The following is a 15993-nucleotide window of genomic DNA, read 5'->3' on the forward strand; positions in this document are numbered from 1 at the left end:
CCTGTAATCAGCGCAGGCATCGCCCTGTAACTGCACGTAGAACAGGTCTGCGAAACGAGCATCTTAAAGCAGTTAGGGGTAGCAGCACGATGTTTTAAAAATAGATTATAATTCTATTTTTACTATTTAAAATGTAAGCGAAAAGATGAAATGCAATGAAAAATCAATTACAATGTATTCCTTGCTTATTCGGTTATGAGTCATTCCCATTTTTTAAGTCATTTCACATCACGTTATTTCAAGCCATGTAAGTAATTATACAGTTCTTACTTTCAAACCCTAAATATGAATATTAATTAATTAAATCTCATTATATCCACACGAGAACTGCTCGTGTTGTAACGATAAAACACATTTGCTTTGTAAGAACTGGTTGCAGATCAGTTGAGTCGTTGAGTCAGTTGCTGTGGGGATTACATGAGACGACGAAACAAAACCGACATCAGATCAGTTTCCCCCTCTGACCCGCCCACTGAGGAAATGCGTCATTCCGTCGCCGGTGGACGTGGCTGCTGGGAAGCGCTTCCCGGTTGTTATCCTTGGTTGTCGCGCCAAGCACCTCCGGGTTCCTCCATTCATTGGCGATAAGTTACATGTGCCAAAACAAATATAATTACATCTGGTCTAGTAAATAAAAAGACGAGCAGTTGTATCGTTGTATGTGTTTTTAAATAGACAGCTGGTTGAATCAGCGGCTGACTGCTACAAACATGGACACGTCCGGCAACTCGCACAAGAAACCGAAGCTGGGCAACGCTGCCCAAAACTGGGTGAGTTATTTCTTTTAAGTTGTGTTGATTCATCATGTACCACACCCGTCCACCTCCACCAATCAGCTACTAACGAGCTAACAGGCTAACTGTTCGACTAATTAGCTTCCTTCACGTTGAACCGCTATAATGCTAGCTCTACGTTTAAAGCCTTGGTTGCTAGCAGCGCGAGACGGGGAAGTTGCTTATCAGTTAATAGTTAACTGCCGAATACAGTTAAGTGAAGGGCTTCAACTATTTGTTTAATTCAATATAAAGCTGTGACAACATTAACCTTGGTGGTTGCTGCCACCAAAACGATCAACAAAATACTGTTTGCTCCTGTTAGCTTTTTCCAGCCAATCCTCTGCTGCACATATACCTCTAAGATGATTAAAAGTACACCGCTAACTCTGAACTGCAGTATTTACAGACGTCAAGGATAAAACAATGTAACATGCATACACTGGTCCTCCAACATGCATCTAAAAACACAAAACAACAACACTAGACACACTCACAAAAGTACAGAATCAAACAATTAGTTGATTAACCTAGAAAGCCTTATTATGACAGTCGTGTCATGACTGTGACTGTGGGTTTGGACTGATGGTCGGATAAAGCAAATAGTTTGAACACATCAGCTTTGTTCATAGTGTTCAATGCTCTACAGGCATGTTCTGAGCAAACAGTTTATATCCGAGAAGCCATATTGTAAAGCTACTTTGAAGATCTAATGTGATCTGTTCATATAAACTGCCTACCTTTTTAATAGACTTGTGTAATTGGGCCGCAAGTGGTTTGCATTGACAGTGAATCTGTATAATTCCAGGGAATGCAACGTGCAACTAATGTCACCTATCAAGCTCATCATGTCAGCCGGAACAAGCGCGGGCAGGTTGTGGGCACACGAGGAGGGTTCAGAGGATGCACCGTTTGGCTGAGTGGTAGGTTAATTTATTTCCAGAGTGTGTTTTCTTCTACACCTGTATATCATGTCGTAGCCGTTTCATAACTCTGTTGTGTTGTCTTCTTTGCCCAGGTTTGTCTGGCGCAGGGAAGACCACAGTGAGCATGGCTCTGGAGGAGTACCTGGTGTGTCACGGTATCCCCTGCTACTCACTGGACGGGGACAACATCCGCCAGGGGCTGAACAAAAACCTCGGCTTCAGCCCAGAGGACCGTGAAGAGAACATTAGGCGCATTGCTGAGGTGGCTCGGCTTTTTGCTGATGCTGGGCTGGTCTGCATCGCCAGCTTCATCTCCCCCTACAGCAGGGTGAGTGACTCTCAAAAGACAGCATCAGCTTCTGAATGTTTAATGAGAGAAACGGAGGACTCCAATTCTGTTATACAATCTTTATTGAGCCACGTTTGAATGAACTACGACCCTTTTGTGAACCGCTTTCTGCTTCTGCTATTGTTGCGATTACTTATAGAGCTTGTGTTGATTATGCTGATGTTACTGATTATGTCACTGTCTGTCATCATTATCCTGCTGAAAGTGATGATGCCAGTGCCAACAATAGATTTGAAATGATGAAGTAGAGATTTAGAAAGCAGGTTTTTTTTTTTGTTCCTGCCCTGATTTTTAAACAAACAAAACTCACTGTTTGCCTTATTATTTAAAAAAAATGAATTTAAATAATTCCTATTACATCTGCAGTGCAGCAGCTGTTTATTCTGTTATCATTACAGTACTATGAAGGACTGTGGTGCACGATTAGCATCATATTTGTTTCCCCTTTACTGTCTGCCATTGACGATTCTGAGCTGTGCTTGCTGCAGAAAACCTTGTTGTTTGATGAAAAACCAAACACGATGAGCCTTAATAGTGACATGCTGTCTTCTACTAACTCTTTGACTAAATCCTGTGTTTACCTCGCTGTGTATTTGGTTATTGTCTGTCAGGATCGCCTTAATGCGAGGAAGATCCACGAGGCGGCAGGGCTGCCTTTCTTCGAGGTGTTTGTGGACGCTCCACTGGATGTCTGTGAGCAGAGGGACGTGAAGGGGCTGTACAAGAGAGCCAGAGCGGGAGAGATACGAGGTGGAGTATGCGTTACTGCTGTTTGTGTACAATGCATCAGTAGATCCAAGGCCTGGATTATTGTTTCTGTCATGTGATCCGTTCAGGGTTCATACTGTGACGTCTGTTACATAGTACTTTGTTGATAAATACAAAACAGAGGGCAGATATTACTGTGTTTCTCAGAAGACACATCAACAACGCATTTACATATTCATCAGAAGGACTTCTGCTGAAATACCATAATTTCCCAGACTTTGCTTCCTGTTTCAATTTATGCTTATCTTGTCAAATTACACAGAAATGACATGACAGTGACAAAAGTGCTGCATCACTTACCATATTGTGGTGCAGCAGGTTGTTGTTTTTTAGCAGCGTCTTTGGTATAGTTGAAACATTGTTTTTTTTGAGAGTCAAAATTTATCATAATTTCTATCCAAAATTCCCAACATGTTTTTATTAACCAAAGAAAATATTCTGCCGCGATCAAAGCGGTTAAAAAACAGTTTGTTCTCCTTCTTGCCGTGCACAAAGCACTAAATCTTATATTGATCTAAGAAAGTCCTTTTTGTTTAAGGATTTGATGATTTAAGAGTGATGATGTCATAAAATATGACGGCAGACATTCAACGCTTCATTAGAAACCCTCAATAGAAGCTTTGAACTTTAAAAAAGACATTTGTTGCAGAGAGGATATGGCTCAGACTGTGCTTGTTATTCTCTTATTTCATCAGGTTTCACTGGGATTGACTCGGAGTACGAGAAGCCAGAGGCCCCGGAGCTGGTGCTGAAGACCGACTCCTGCAGCGTGAATGAGTCCATACAACAGCTTGTTGATCTGCTTCAAGAGAAGGTGAGGGGGAGAGATAATCCTGCCTTGACATGTTTCAAATACGTGACTCGTGTTTAGAGTCAACCGCTGTTGGTCTTTATTGGCGATGTCACATTTAAGGAGTATTTGCGCAACAGTCATAGACACAGTTCAGACTACACATAGGACTGTGCTATCGCTCCTGTTGGCCACCAGGGGCAGTAAAGCCTCATATTTGAATACATCTAACTGTTACAACATCTACACTGTATCATGCAAATCAATAATTATTTTATGAATAGGAAGCCTTTACTAAATATTTGCTTCTGCAGGATGGTTGGTAATGATTTACTTGTCATTAATCATTTCACGTTGTTTTTCTGCAGGACATCGTTCCCATTGACGCCTCTTATGAAGTGAAAGAGCTGTACGTTCAGGAGAATAAACTGGACCTGGCTAAGGCTGATGCAGAGACTCTGCCTGCTGTACAGATTGGGAAGGTACCTCCGAGTTTCTTTTGGGATTTTCATAAATCTTTATAATTAAATGAAGCTAAATGACTATTTATGGTATTTGTATTGAGGAGTTATTTATGTAAACATCAACCGCTATCCTTTTCATTTGAACGGCGTATTATTGATCATCAATAAGTGACTGTGTGTGCGACCCTCAGGTGGACATGCAGTGGGTGCAGGTGCTGGCTGAAGGCTGGGCCACGCCTCTGAATGGCTTCATGAGAGAGCGAGAGTACTTACAGTGTCTTCACTTTGACTGTCTGCTGGACGGTAAGATGTCATTTATGTTCTTGAGGGAAACAACATTTTCCTATTTCATTGTAAAATTCAGTGTTGCTATACTTGAGAAAGACACTAGATGGAGATGAGTGCTCACAAAATGGATTACTCAGAAATAGCGGGTGGCTTTCTGTCAGGCATCAGTTTAATTCTTACACCCACAACATACCTCTCTCTCTATATATATATATATATATATATATATATATATATATATATACTAGAACTTGAGCACAGTGAGCTCCAGGATGTTTTGTATTATTTCCATCAGTTGAACCCCAAATCTCCGTCAGCTGTAGCTCTATGTGCTCCTCTCTCATTTTTTTTTACTTTAATATAGAAATTGACCACTCTAATTTAAATGGAGCATTAAATTAGGGTTAGCAAATACTCTCTGCATGCTAGTCATATTTTGCACAGCTGGATGTGCTGAGCGGCTTAAACATTGTTTTCCTTGCGTGCTGAAGAAGTGCTCCATCACACAGCAGTGATGTGCAGCTCAGCCGGGTCGCAGGATGACACATTGATAGACTCAGAGATGATTTAGATGCAGAATTTTAAGAATGACGCTGTTTAATATTATGTTGCTGAAGTAATAAGTCCAGTTGCACCCAAGTCTCAGAAACTTTTCAGAATATGAATATCACTTTTGGTGTAGAGTCTCTTGGTGTAATTACAGCAATTTCTCATGTATTGTTTGAAATTCCAAGAAAAAGTCAATTTACTTTTATTGCCCATGTGACCGTTAAAGCCACAGTTGTGTGTGTTGTGATGCCAAATATATTGCTACACGCGCAGTAAAAGGAAAAATGCATGAAATTAATTGAAAGTTAACATAGCCAGTACTTCATGTTCAGATTTTGACAGGTTATATATTTCGCTGTCCTCACTGAGGGATAAAACCTTCAAGTTCGTACAACTTGATGATTTACGATCTTTCCTCTGAAAGATAGCTAGCCGGAGAAATGGAGCCGTCTGGACAGACGGAGGCAAAACTATATATTGATGTGAAATGTCTTGATTCCGGAGGGAGACAGTAACAGAGGAAGAGGCTTCTGTATTGATTGACACCACACACCACCATTTGTCCATTTTCACTTCCTTCCAGGGATTTGACCGTGATATCACAGTGAAAGGATTGATCACCCACTCTACCGCACTAAAGCTGGTCGGGAATCGGAAAACTGCATGTTTGACTAATCAAATAGTCTGCAAAAATAAACCAAGACCCAAATCCAAGCTTGCGTCTCTCTCGCTCGGACATTTGGCAGTCGTCTGTGTGTGTGTGTGTGTGTTTTATTGGAACCAGCTGTGAGCCCGACACTGTGACAGAGGGGACGAGAAGAGGGTCCAGGGGGAGCCGGGGATGTGAAAAGCGTGCCGGTCCAAACGTTTTCATCAACCTGGACGGCACGATGAACCCCCGCCAACAAGAACGCCGTCACTACTCCACTCAAATTATAGAAGGAGAGAGGGTCAAGCTCCAGCTTAGCTTAAGAGGGGATTTTTCTCCTCTGGCTTCTTAAATTGCAGCCTTGAAGACTCACTGTAGCCTGTGGTTTAGCTATATATCCCCCATTTAGCCCAAAGGGGTACAGAATGGAAACTTGATCGGAGTAGTTGAGCTGTTTTGTTGAGTGTACTAACCCTTTGAATGTTTTAACCTGCCTTTAATAGGATATCTGTTCTCAGTCTCCCGGTGCTCTGCTCTGAACATTGTTTTTCTTGGATCGTTATCTGATTTTAGAGGTTCCCCGTGGAGCTTTCTTGAAGATTACGTGATAATGGAAAAATACTAATGTATTTCCCTTTTTATCCCTCATGAACATGTTCTTGGTTCTCCATGGTCCTAGGTGGCGTCATTAACCTGTCGGTGCCTGTGGTGCTGCCGGTGTCTACTACGGATAAAGAGCGGTTAGACGGGGTGACGGCTGTGGCTTTGGTCTACGGCGGCAGACGAGTGGCTATCCTTCGCAACCCTGAGTTTTATGAACACCGCAAAGAAGAGCGATGTGCTCGTCAGTGGGGCACCACCTGCAGAGACCACCCTTACATCAAGGTACATTTGAAAACTGAATATAGGCTAAATATGTTGGAAATGCTATCGAAAACCCCAAAAAGTACCGCCGTAGTAAAAGTGCTGAGGAGCTGCAGACGGTCTGTCTCAGTGTGCTGTGTGATAAACACTGCATGCGAAAGCAAACTGCCTCCTTGGCTTCAGTGCTGATCGAACACAGATCCGAGCTGGCCTCTTCACATTGCTTATGGAAAGACTGAATAGGAGGAGGTGGAGCTTCTCTCAGTCTGTCAGGACGCCCAGTATAATCACTTGATCTGTTTGCTGCACCCTCATTGTGCAGGTGTTATATTTGGATGCTTGTTCTCTCGCTCAGCCTCCAGGAAATGCGTTGAAATTGTGCTGCTAAACTCAACAAGGTCGTGGAATCCCTGCCAGCTTCCACCTTTCCGCTCACCCAAGTATCCAAATATATTCAGGGATTGTTTCCATCTGTCTCCGAACCGACGGCTGCGGGGCTCAGGTAGACACGAGATAACCTCCCGAAATGATCCTGCACACCCGGCGGAAAGTGAATGGAACAGTCTGGTGTTCCAGACAAGAATAGTTGTCAGATTGGCTTCTTATAAATCCACCCCAGCACCGTGTGAATTGACTCATTTTAAATCCCATTGTTTTCAGGATTAATGCAGCTTGTATTTTGGCAAAGGTGCAAGACGAAATGGAAAGTAACCTGTACGGTATTTAGTCCTTTCCCCCCCCTGGGGTCAGACTTACTGTAAACATCATTGTCTCATTCTAAAAGGAGATTAACTCGAGCACTAGACTGCAGCTGTCTCAATGTTTCAGCGAACCTGGTTGTCATTTTTCCTCCTCAGCAGATATCTTATTTTTGTCTCACCTTGTTCGTGATTAAATCTGGCCTGGTAATGTGTTTTAGGTTGCAGGAGGCTGCCAGTTCCATAAATTGGTACCATAACTCTCCAGCGTCAACACCTTTCACAACTGTCATTCTTTATCCGCTCTAACCTGTCACAGCCGGACGTGTCTGCTCAGCTTGCCGTGATTTAAGGCGTCACTCATTAAAAAGTGTGTTTGTGTGTGTGTTTAACGGAGCCGGAGTGCTCGGCACACCTTCCTGCTGGCAGCTCCAACTTTATTATCCCGTCTCTTTCCGACCAGAAACGACCCGCTCCGTATTACACGTAGTTAATCCACTTCTTCCTGTTTACCTGTCCGTCAGTCAGACAGGAGCCCCGCTTCATCGGAAACCATGGTGTAGTGTGTTTATTTTCCCATGTGAAGTCCTGGGGCACTTATAGCGGTTTAAACGGAGCACATGTGTAGAGAGGGTGGACCCGCTCCTTTGATGTATCCACGCAGACGTTATATTTTTCCACTCACGTATGTCAGGAAAATAAATTGCGACATGTCTACGCTGTTGATCTCTCTTAAGAGTAAGACTGTTAGGCATCTGTTCTGACTCTTCTCAGGCCAACAGTGGACACGTTGGATTAATCGGAGTGTGGAAAACAAATCCCGACATGATCCTGAATACTTGTTACGACGGAGCCAAGTGAAGTGGTTATTGATCGCATCACGTAGACACCTCTACTGCTGACAACTTAGATTTTTACGTATCGCCTGCCAGGTCAAACTGAAATCAGTCTGTAAATGATGGATCTCAAAGAGTTTTTGTTGGGTATTTTACTCGCATGATAAATTACATGTTGAATGAAACTAGTGACATCTTTTTGCTTTTTTGTTTTTCATCGGATTCCAAAACGTCTTTTCCGAGATGCTTCACACTTCATGTTTCATTCGTGGCCTTTGTTTTGAGGTCTCGGTGCTGGAGCTGTGCTCGGTGTATTGCAGAGCCTGTAGAGAGATGTCACGTTGTATCACATTAACAGCGCACAGGCGAGTCTTTTCGGTAACTCTAGCTACAGTCTCATAAATGCCACACGAGGCAGGCGGAAGATATTGCCTGAAACAATAGCAGCCGTTGACTGGATCCTGAGCACTTCTGTGACATTGTTGGGTAAATCTGTTGAGGGGGAACGTTTCTCTCCAATGTGCTCATGAGGATCCTCACCAGGCTTTTATTGTGGAGTACAATCTCGTGATGTCTCTGCTCTGTTTTTAAATTCAGGTAGTGGATGTGGCCAAATGCAAAAGAGAGTTTGGCTGCCTGTTTTAACGACACCACAGACTCTGATTTACGCTGGTGTGTCGTCGTTGCAACTGGATAATAACTCGGGAGTTTTAGTAGAATTCTGGCCCGGTTCCAGCACGGTGAAGTTTTTATGGGCCACGGTGTCTTAAGTCTGGATTATGTTTGAGTTTTGTTCCCCCGTCATGGTCACTGTGACTCCTATTTCAGATGGTGATGGAAAGCGGGGACTGGCTGGTCGGGGGAGACCTGCAGGTTCTGGACAAGATCTACTGGAACGACGAACTCGATCAGTACCGACTGACACCCACTGAGCTCAAACAGAAGTTTAAAGAAATGAATGCCGGTATGGGCCAAGAGATCTTGAACCAAAGGACTTTTAGAGATACAGTTGTGTCACAATGTTTATAAACTTCAACCTTTTTTCTTCTTAAAGAAAGAGAAGACGCACTCACTTCCATGCTATTATTCTCTGTTTAGTCTTTGGGGAAGAAGTAAGGGACACGGAGTAGGAAAGTCATCAGAGAGAAAGCTCTGGGGAGATTCAGTCCTTCACTGGATGTGGAAAAGTCCCGAGAAAACTCCAAGGCACTCGTTTAAACGATTAAAATGCCCTTATTGTAATGGCATACTCATGTGAGACCCAGAAATCAAACTCTGAAGCCTTTACCTCGCTGACACTAAAGGCATTTAGTTGATTAAAAGAGAGTGCCTTGGAGTTTTCTTCTTATTTCCTTTTTCAAAGAGCATCTCAAATGAACTCTATTTGAGTCCAGGATGCTTTTTGAACTTCACTGCATTTGGTTTCAATAGTTGGGCTTGAGCTGCTTGATTATCTCTGGGTCCACTGTGGCCTTTTTTGTTTGTTTTGTACAGATGTGTCCAGTTGTGTTTGGGTGCGGTCATACACACCCTTCTCACCCTCCTCCTTTCTGTCTTTTCAGATGCTGTATTTGCCTTCCAGCTCCGCAACCCGGTCCACAACGGCCATGCTCTCCTGATGCAGGACACCCACAAGCGTCTGATCGAGCGAGGCTACCGCCGGCCCGTCCTGCTCCTCCACCCGCTGGGAGGTTGGACCAAGGACGACGACGTGCCGCTGCCCTGGCGAATGAAGCAGCACGCCGCTGTGCTGGAGGAGGGCATCCTGAATCCAGACTCCACTATCGTGGCCATCTTTCCTTCGCCCATGATGTATGCTGGCCCAACTGAGGTAATGATTATTAAGAATGTTGTATCTCTTTCTTTTTGGCGTAGAAAAATGGCAGGAAAGGGGATTTGCGATTGACTTGACTTGTTTCTTTGCCATACACAGACCTCTTCGTATGACTGAGCGTAGCTGGGAATCTTTTAATCATTCATTTAGGATGATTGGAAAGCTACAGCTAAATTATTAGGAGCAGATTGGAGGCTAGTGGATGTCGGGCAGTGAATTTACTCAGTTTGTAATGCTGAATGGGAGGTTTAGAGAGCCAGTTATTGATAATGACAAACAGAAATGCTTAGATTGAATTCAAATATCTGAAGTTTTCAGCTAATCTTATACACATTGTTGTTGGTTGAAGTGAGATATTGTAGCACCCACAGCCAGGTAAAGACAATTTACAAACCATCGTATTAAAAATAACAATCTTTATTGTAAAATATGTTATTTCTCTTCTTCGCTTTACAAAGGATACATACTGTGTATTCCAGACTCTTTCCAACAGTATTTACAGTTTTTCTCTCTTCAATCCTTGTCCACAGGTTCAGTGGCATTGCAGAGCTCGAATGGTGGCTGGAGCCAACTTCTACATCGTGGGCCGTGACCCTGCAGGCATGCCCCACCCAGTCACGGGGAAGGATCTGTACGAGCCCACTCACGGCGCCAAGGTCCTCACCATGGCACCGGGCCTCATCACGCTGGAGATTGTACCCTTTAAAGTCGCCGCTTACAACAAGGTCAAAAGAGCAATGGATTTTTATGACTCCAAAAAGTGAGTACTTGTTTATACCATCGTTTTTAAAGCCTGCAATCTTGTTTCCCATGTGTTTAAGGTAATGGGTGATGGAATCCAGAAATAGTTTGTGGTTAAGGGCCTCTGTCCACATGCCATCTTTTTCTGGCAGAAAAGCTCCCGGAGAGCTTCATCCCAACTCGTACGGCAATAAAAGCACTTTCCAGAAATAATCTGTGTCTTCCCGGCCGATCTGCTTCTACAAATGGGCTTTTCGGTCTTTTGATATGATCGTGTCTGTCGGACGAACGAGTTCAGGACAGACAGACACGACCAAAAGAAAACAAGTGTCTTCTCCATTTTCTGCATTGTAAATAAAAAGCGCTCGGAGTGACCGCACCAAAAAGGCGGAGCCTGCGCTCTCTCCTCGTCGGGAGCCAATGAGAGAAGATGCTGTGTGGACACACACTAGGGCTCACACTAAAGTCAAAAGCTTATCTGTAGATTTACTCCAGATTAATACCTCACATTAAGGCCGATTAGAACCAGCAGCCTAAACAGAAATCAAACATTCTATAAATCAATTACTCATTAGGCTTGCTTTTTAAACCCTTTCATCCGTTTTCTTTCCTCCTTCTCGTGTATCGACAACACAAAGCCAAGAACAGGGATTGTTTTTCTTTCTTATTCAGTTAAAATGCGTTTTGTGGATTGGTATGAGCTTTGATGTTACTCAAAAATGACAGAGAGCTGCCATTAATTAAAGTCTGTATACAAACATTGCACATGATGACTAAGATGAATCATGCAATCTCACTGCTTTTTGTCCGGACTTGGTGCAGCCTCCACCGTCGGGTTACACAACTTTAGCTGTGTGTCTGTCCAGGAATGTTACAACTAAGTATGGCCAGACTAAAAAGACTTGTTTTGTTTTCCATGATGCGTATCTGTGAAGTTGAGTCCAAACTGAAATGTTGATCGGGAACATCTAGTTCTTTTAGTTCTGCTAAAAATACATTTTAAATATGATTGACCGTTTGTTTGTTTTGCTCTCTTTTACTTTGAAATGACAACATAACCAGGTAAGAAAAGTAACTATTTCCTGAGTTTGAAACAATCAGATTATGACAGAAAATCTCTTATCGGTTGGATGTCACCTTTTTTCCACATTCTGAAAGTTTATTTGTCTTGAATTTAAACTGTCAGTCGAAGTTATTGACTAAAGTAGAGAGGAAACACTTCAAGGATTTTATTTGTCACAAACTTGAGTAAACGTGTAGTTCAATGCAGTGTGGTATACTCATTAAGACTAGCGTAAAAATACAACATTAAAGAAATCTAGAAACAAATATATATATATATATATATAGTAAAACAATTAAAAGACAAAAAGATAAATATGTGCAAGAAATTAGAATGTACATATGTTACAGTTGTAGGCAAACTATACAAAATCATTTTGTACAGACTTGAGGAAAAATATATAATAATCACTGAAACATGGAATATCACCTCATTGGCCTTTTTAAACACATTTCAGATTGCCATGTAAAATCAGTAAATTACTCCCATAAGTAATATATATATATATATATATATATATATATATATATATATATATATATATATATATATATATATATATATATATATTTATTTATTTATTTATTTTAGGATCTCATTGGTTCAATGGCTTGCTATCTGAAGGCTAAAAAGCAAGCGAGAGAAATGTTACTGGATATCCAGTCTGTCGTCATCACGCAGTTAGATTTACGGCGCTCCATTCTCATGCAGGCAGAAAGCGTCTTGCCAAGTTTTCCGGAGGAATAAGGATGCTCGTCCTAATCACCAGCTAAACCCCACAGTCTTCCTCCCAAGAGGCTCAGATCAAAGCGAGCTGTTTCTAATTTGACACTGTATAAAAATGCACTCGGAAGAACTTGCCTGGAGCTCTTTTACCTCGCGCCATGTGAAGCGCGTCGTCTTCGCAGCTTCTCATTGTTTAAGAGCAACACGATGCGCTCCGTCATGTGATAGCAATTAGAAATGTGACTTCTTAACGGGACCCTCTCTGAATGTCGGCTCAGCGGAGATAAGTGTAGATGTCTGCTAACAAGATGTCTGAAACTGTCTCGATTTATTCCCGACGAATTGCCGAGGTTCGGGAAGATGTGAAGAAGTTGTGCCAGTCCTCTGCTCAAAGCTGTGAACATCTTTTTACATCTGAACGTGCAACGAGAAGCCTTCTGTCTTAGAGGGAGGACGGACGAGAAATCACAATGTTTGAAAACTACAAACTCACTGTCACTACCAGTATGAGGAGGATTCACACTAGTGTGATACCTCAAAGTGATGATATAGGTTTGTTTAACTAGCAGTTAGTGTTTCATATATTCATGGAATAGTAAGTTTGGGTGAATTAAGAAATTGATTTTAAAAAGAGATCTTTGAGAAAATGGAAAAACTAAAAGCTTAAATAGGCTAAAATGTTACTAAAACATTTATCTCCAAAATGACTCTCCTCCTCCTCCTCCTCCAGCACCGGTGGGTGTAGGCGACACCAAAAGCTCTCCTCTTATCATCCGTTTCTTCAAAGTCAAATTGATAGTTGCTGCAGATGTTTGTGGAGTAGCTTGTAGTGGTAGACACAAAAATGATTCAGCACTGAGAGGTAAAGAGCCATTAAACACATGCATTTAAATTCTACATCTACTCCAACACACTTTATTGAAGAAGTCATAAATGTTGAGTCAGCTCCACCGCTTCACGGTACAAACATTATTGCAGTGCTTAATGGAACGGCACAGTATCTCTCTCCAATGTGACCTCTCACATTTTAGGATCTTGGCATCGACTCGGGGCATCTTGGATTGTTTGCATAAATAAATAAAATGCTAACTGCTCCTACGCCTCCTGTCGCAAGCAGTTGTTGTTGTTGATAAGCATCTTTTCATTGATTGAAATATGTCTTGTTTCTCAAACCTCTTTTTCCTCTCCGTCTCCTTTTCTTTCTTTCTTTTTTTTTGCAGCCATCAAGATTATGATTTCATCTCAGGCACTCGTATGCGAAAGATGGCTCGCGAGGGAGAGAATCCTCCCGACGGCTTCATGGCGCCGAAGGCTTGGTCTGTGCTGAAGGAATACTATAAGTCACTGGAGAAGGCTTAGCGGTTGAGTCTCACGTAAAACAAACATTCAAAGACAGTGAGGTTTAACAGGATTAATGAGGGGACCACTCATCTACTGTCGACAAAAAAAATCACGCTCTGGCTTCTGTCCGTGTCACTTTCACGCTCAACTGAACATGAAACTGGTCTCGGTTGTGTTTAGTCTTATGACATTTGTGTTTTAACTCGATGTACTTTGATTTAACTGAACTCACTTTGATTGGGAATTATAGGAGAAGTATTATAACAAACAGCAGCAGTTCTTTTAAAATAGATGTTTGTGTTTCTCACTAACTTCATTACTGTATATTCTGTCAACTGTAAAGATTTAAAGATCAAGACTTATGATGACCTGTATGGAAAGTACTGTTGACCAGTATTTTGAAGAGGCATGGATGAATGTTTAAATTCCTAAAGATACAGCACCTGCTGGAGTTCACTTAAAGCTCACTATTGAAACCCCAAAACGTTACTTTGTACTTTCTGTTTACAAGTGGCTGTGGTAATTGCTCAAAATTTGGTGTACACAAGTATTTGATGTGTAAATCGAGTGCCTTGGTCCTCGGAAAGTGAATTCACATGATGTCTTGTTTGAATTAGGACACACACACACACACACCTGCTTCTTGTCTCACTTGTCTTCGTTACACTGTCTGATACGGTCCAGTAGTTGAAGAAATGAGCTGCAAAACATTTGGGTTATATGCAACGGGAATCTTCGTAAACGTCTCTGAAACATTTTAAAGATTTGTATTTCGTCTATTTATTCTGTCCTAACATTTCATTGTCTTCTCTTTTTAACGGTGCTGTGCATGTAGTTTTCACTCGTCTCTCAGCGGTCTTGATATTTTATTACATTTTCGTCATTTTCTTTCCTCTCTCATGGGTCGATAACATTTTCCATGTGGTGATTCATTTTTATGTGTCGGCCTGTATCGTCAGATTGTTGATGGTTACATTAAGGGATCAGATTTGTTAATCGTCCTTGTCTAATAAACAATTTGTTTACTTTTACTTTCTGTAATCTTTTGGGGTTTTTTTACACACAGTGCCTGTTTTTTTTTCTGTTGCAGCACACCAAAGAGTTTAAAATACATAAATTCTCAAACAATTTGACTTGATTCTAAATGTCGGCACTTGACTTCATGTATGTTGGAGACCGACTTTCATTCATGAGATGTCATCAACTTCTAGCTGCTCCAAATCTCTTTGTGTCTTAACGTCAACAGCGCGCGCTCTTCATACTTGACTTTCTACAATTTCGTAGACCCTGCCAGCTGGAACTTTGGTGACCTCCCAGTTGGTCAATCAGCTGCATATTGACTGAGACAGACCCTCTAGTGACCCCAATCAGACTCAGACACACTCGCACACTGTATACAAAGAGCTGCAGCTGGCTCCCAGATGCAGCGAAAGTGGAACATTCAGACCGAGAAGAGTGTCTGTGTCAGAAATGCCCTGGATACTTCATCTAATCCAACTCCCAAGATGTAATGAATAGACCTGCTAGCAGCATGTTTTTTTTTTCTTCCCCTCTACCTTTCACCAGATCTTTTTCAATCACAAATGGTAATCAAGCTGCGTCCTCAGTACAACTTCAAAAGAGGAGCTGTGTTGTTTTTTTTCACACAGAAAAATGATCAAATGAGTTTGCAGAGGTTGCCTCGTGATTTTTGTTGTTCTTGAAACCGTCTGTAGGAGATCAGATGCTCTCTGGGTAACGCAGATGTCGGTTACTATGTTGATGTTATCTTACTTGTAGCATGCACCGTGGATTTGGCTCCTTTTTCACCTTGTTCGCCTCATAATCGGATCTTGCTTTGAAACTTTTCATCTGTCGGAGGGTGTTGTTACAGTGTGGCACCCTGCCAGAGCAAAAAGCTGGAAGGTGCCAGAAGGAGTTGTAGTGTTCTGACTACTGTTTACACAACGCATGCCTTCACTCACCTGCACCACGTCATTTTAGACGGTCGTCAACAACATTCATCACAGGTAATGAAGCCATAGAATGATTTTGTCTATGATTTCTTTTTTATAGGATGAGCTTCATGCCAGACTTTACAGTTTGCTGGTGTACTAATGTTTCTCATTTTTATATATATATATATATATATATATATATATATATATATATATATATACATACACTACCGTTCAAAAGTTTGGGGTCACTTAGAAATGTCCTTATTTCTCAAAGAAAAGCACTGTTTCTTTCAATGAAGATAATATTAAATTAATCAGAAATACACTCTATACATTGTTAATGTGGTTAATGACTATTCTAGGTGGAAACGTCTGGTTTTTAATGAAATATCTA

The 15993-nt window shown here is 41.7% G+C and overlaps 1 protein-coding gene across 1 annotated transcript; it reads left to right on the plus strand.

Annotated features, from left to right (window-relative positions):
- The first annotated feature begins 567 nt into the window (after window positions 1-567).
- On the plus strand, window positions 568-14690 carry papss1 (3'-phosphoadenosine 5'-phosphosulfate synthase 1). The gene is made up of 12 exons (XM_079160328.1): window positions 568-770; window positions 1582-1696; window positions 1792-2027; window positions 2660-2798; window positions 3512-3630; window positions 3975-4088; window positions 4262-4373; window positions 6236-6441; window positions 8783-8918; window positions 9517-9785; window positions 10319-10548; window positions 13539-14690. The coding sequence occupies exons 1-12, from the start codon at window positions 711-713 to the stop codon at window positions 13675-13677; spliced, it is 1875 nt and encodes a 624-aa protein (XP_079016454.1). The 5' UTR covers window positions 568-710; the 3' UTR covers window positions 13678-14690.
- Window positions 14691-15993: the final 1303 nt, after the last annotated feature.

Source organism: Pholis gunnellus (genome assembly GCF_910591455.1).
Source record: "Pholis gunnellus genome assembly, chromosome: 5".
Lineage (NCBI taxonomy): Eukaryota > Metazoa > Chordata > Actinopteri > Perciformes > Pholidae > Pholis > Pholis gunnellus.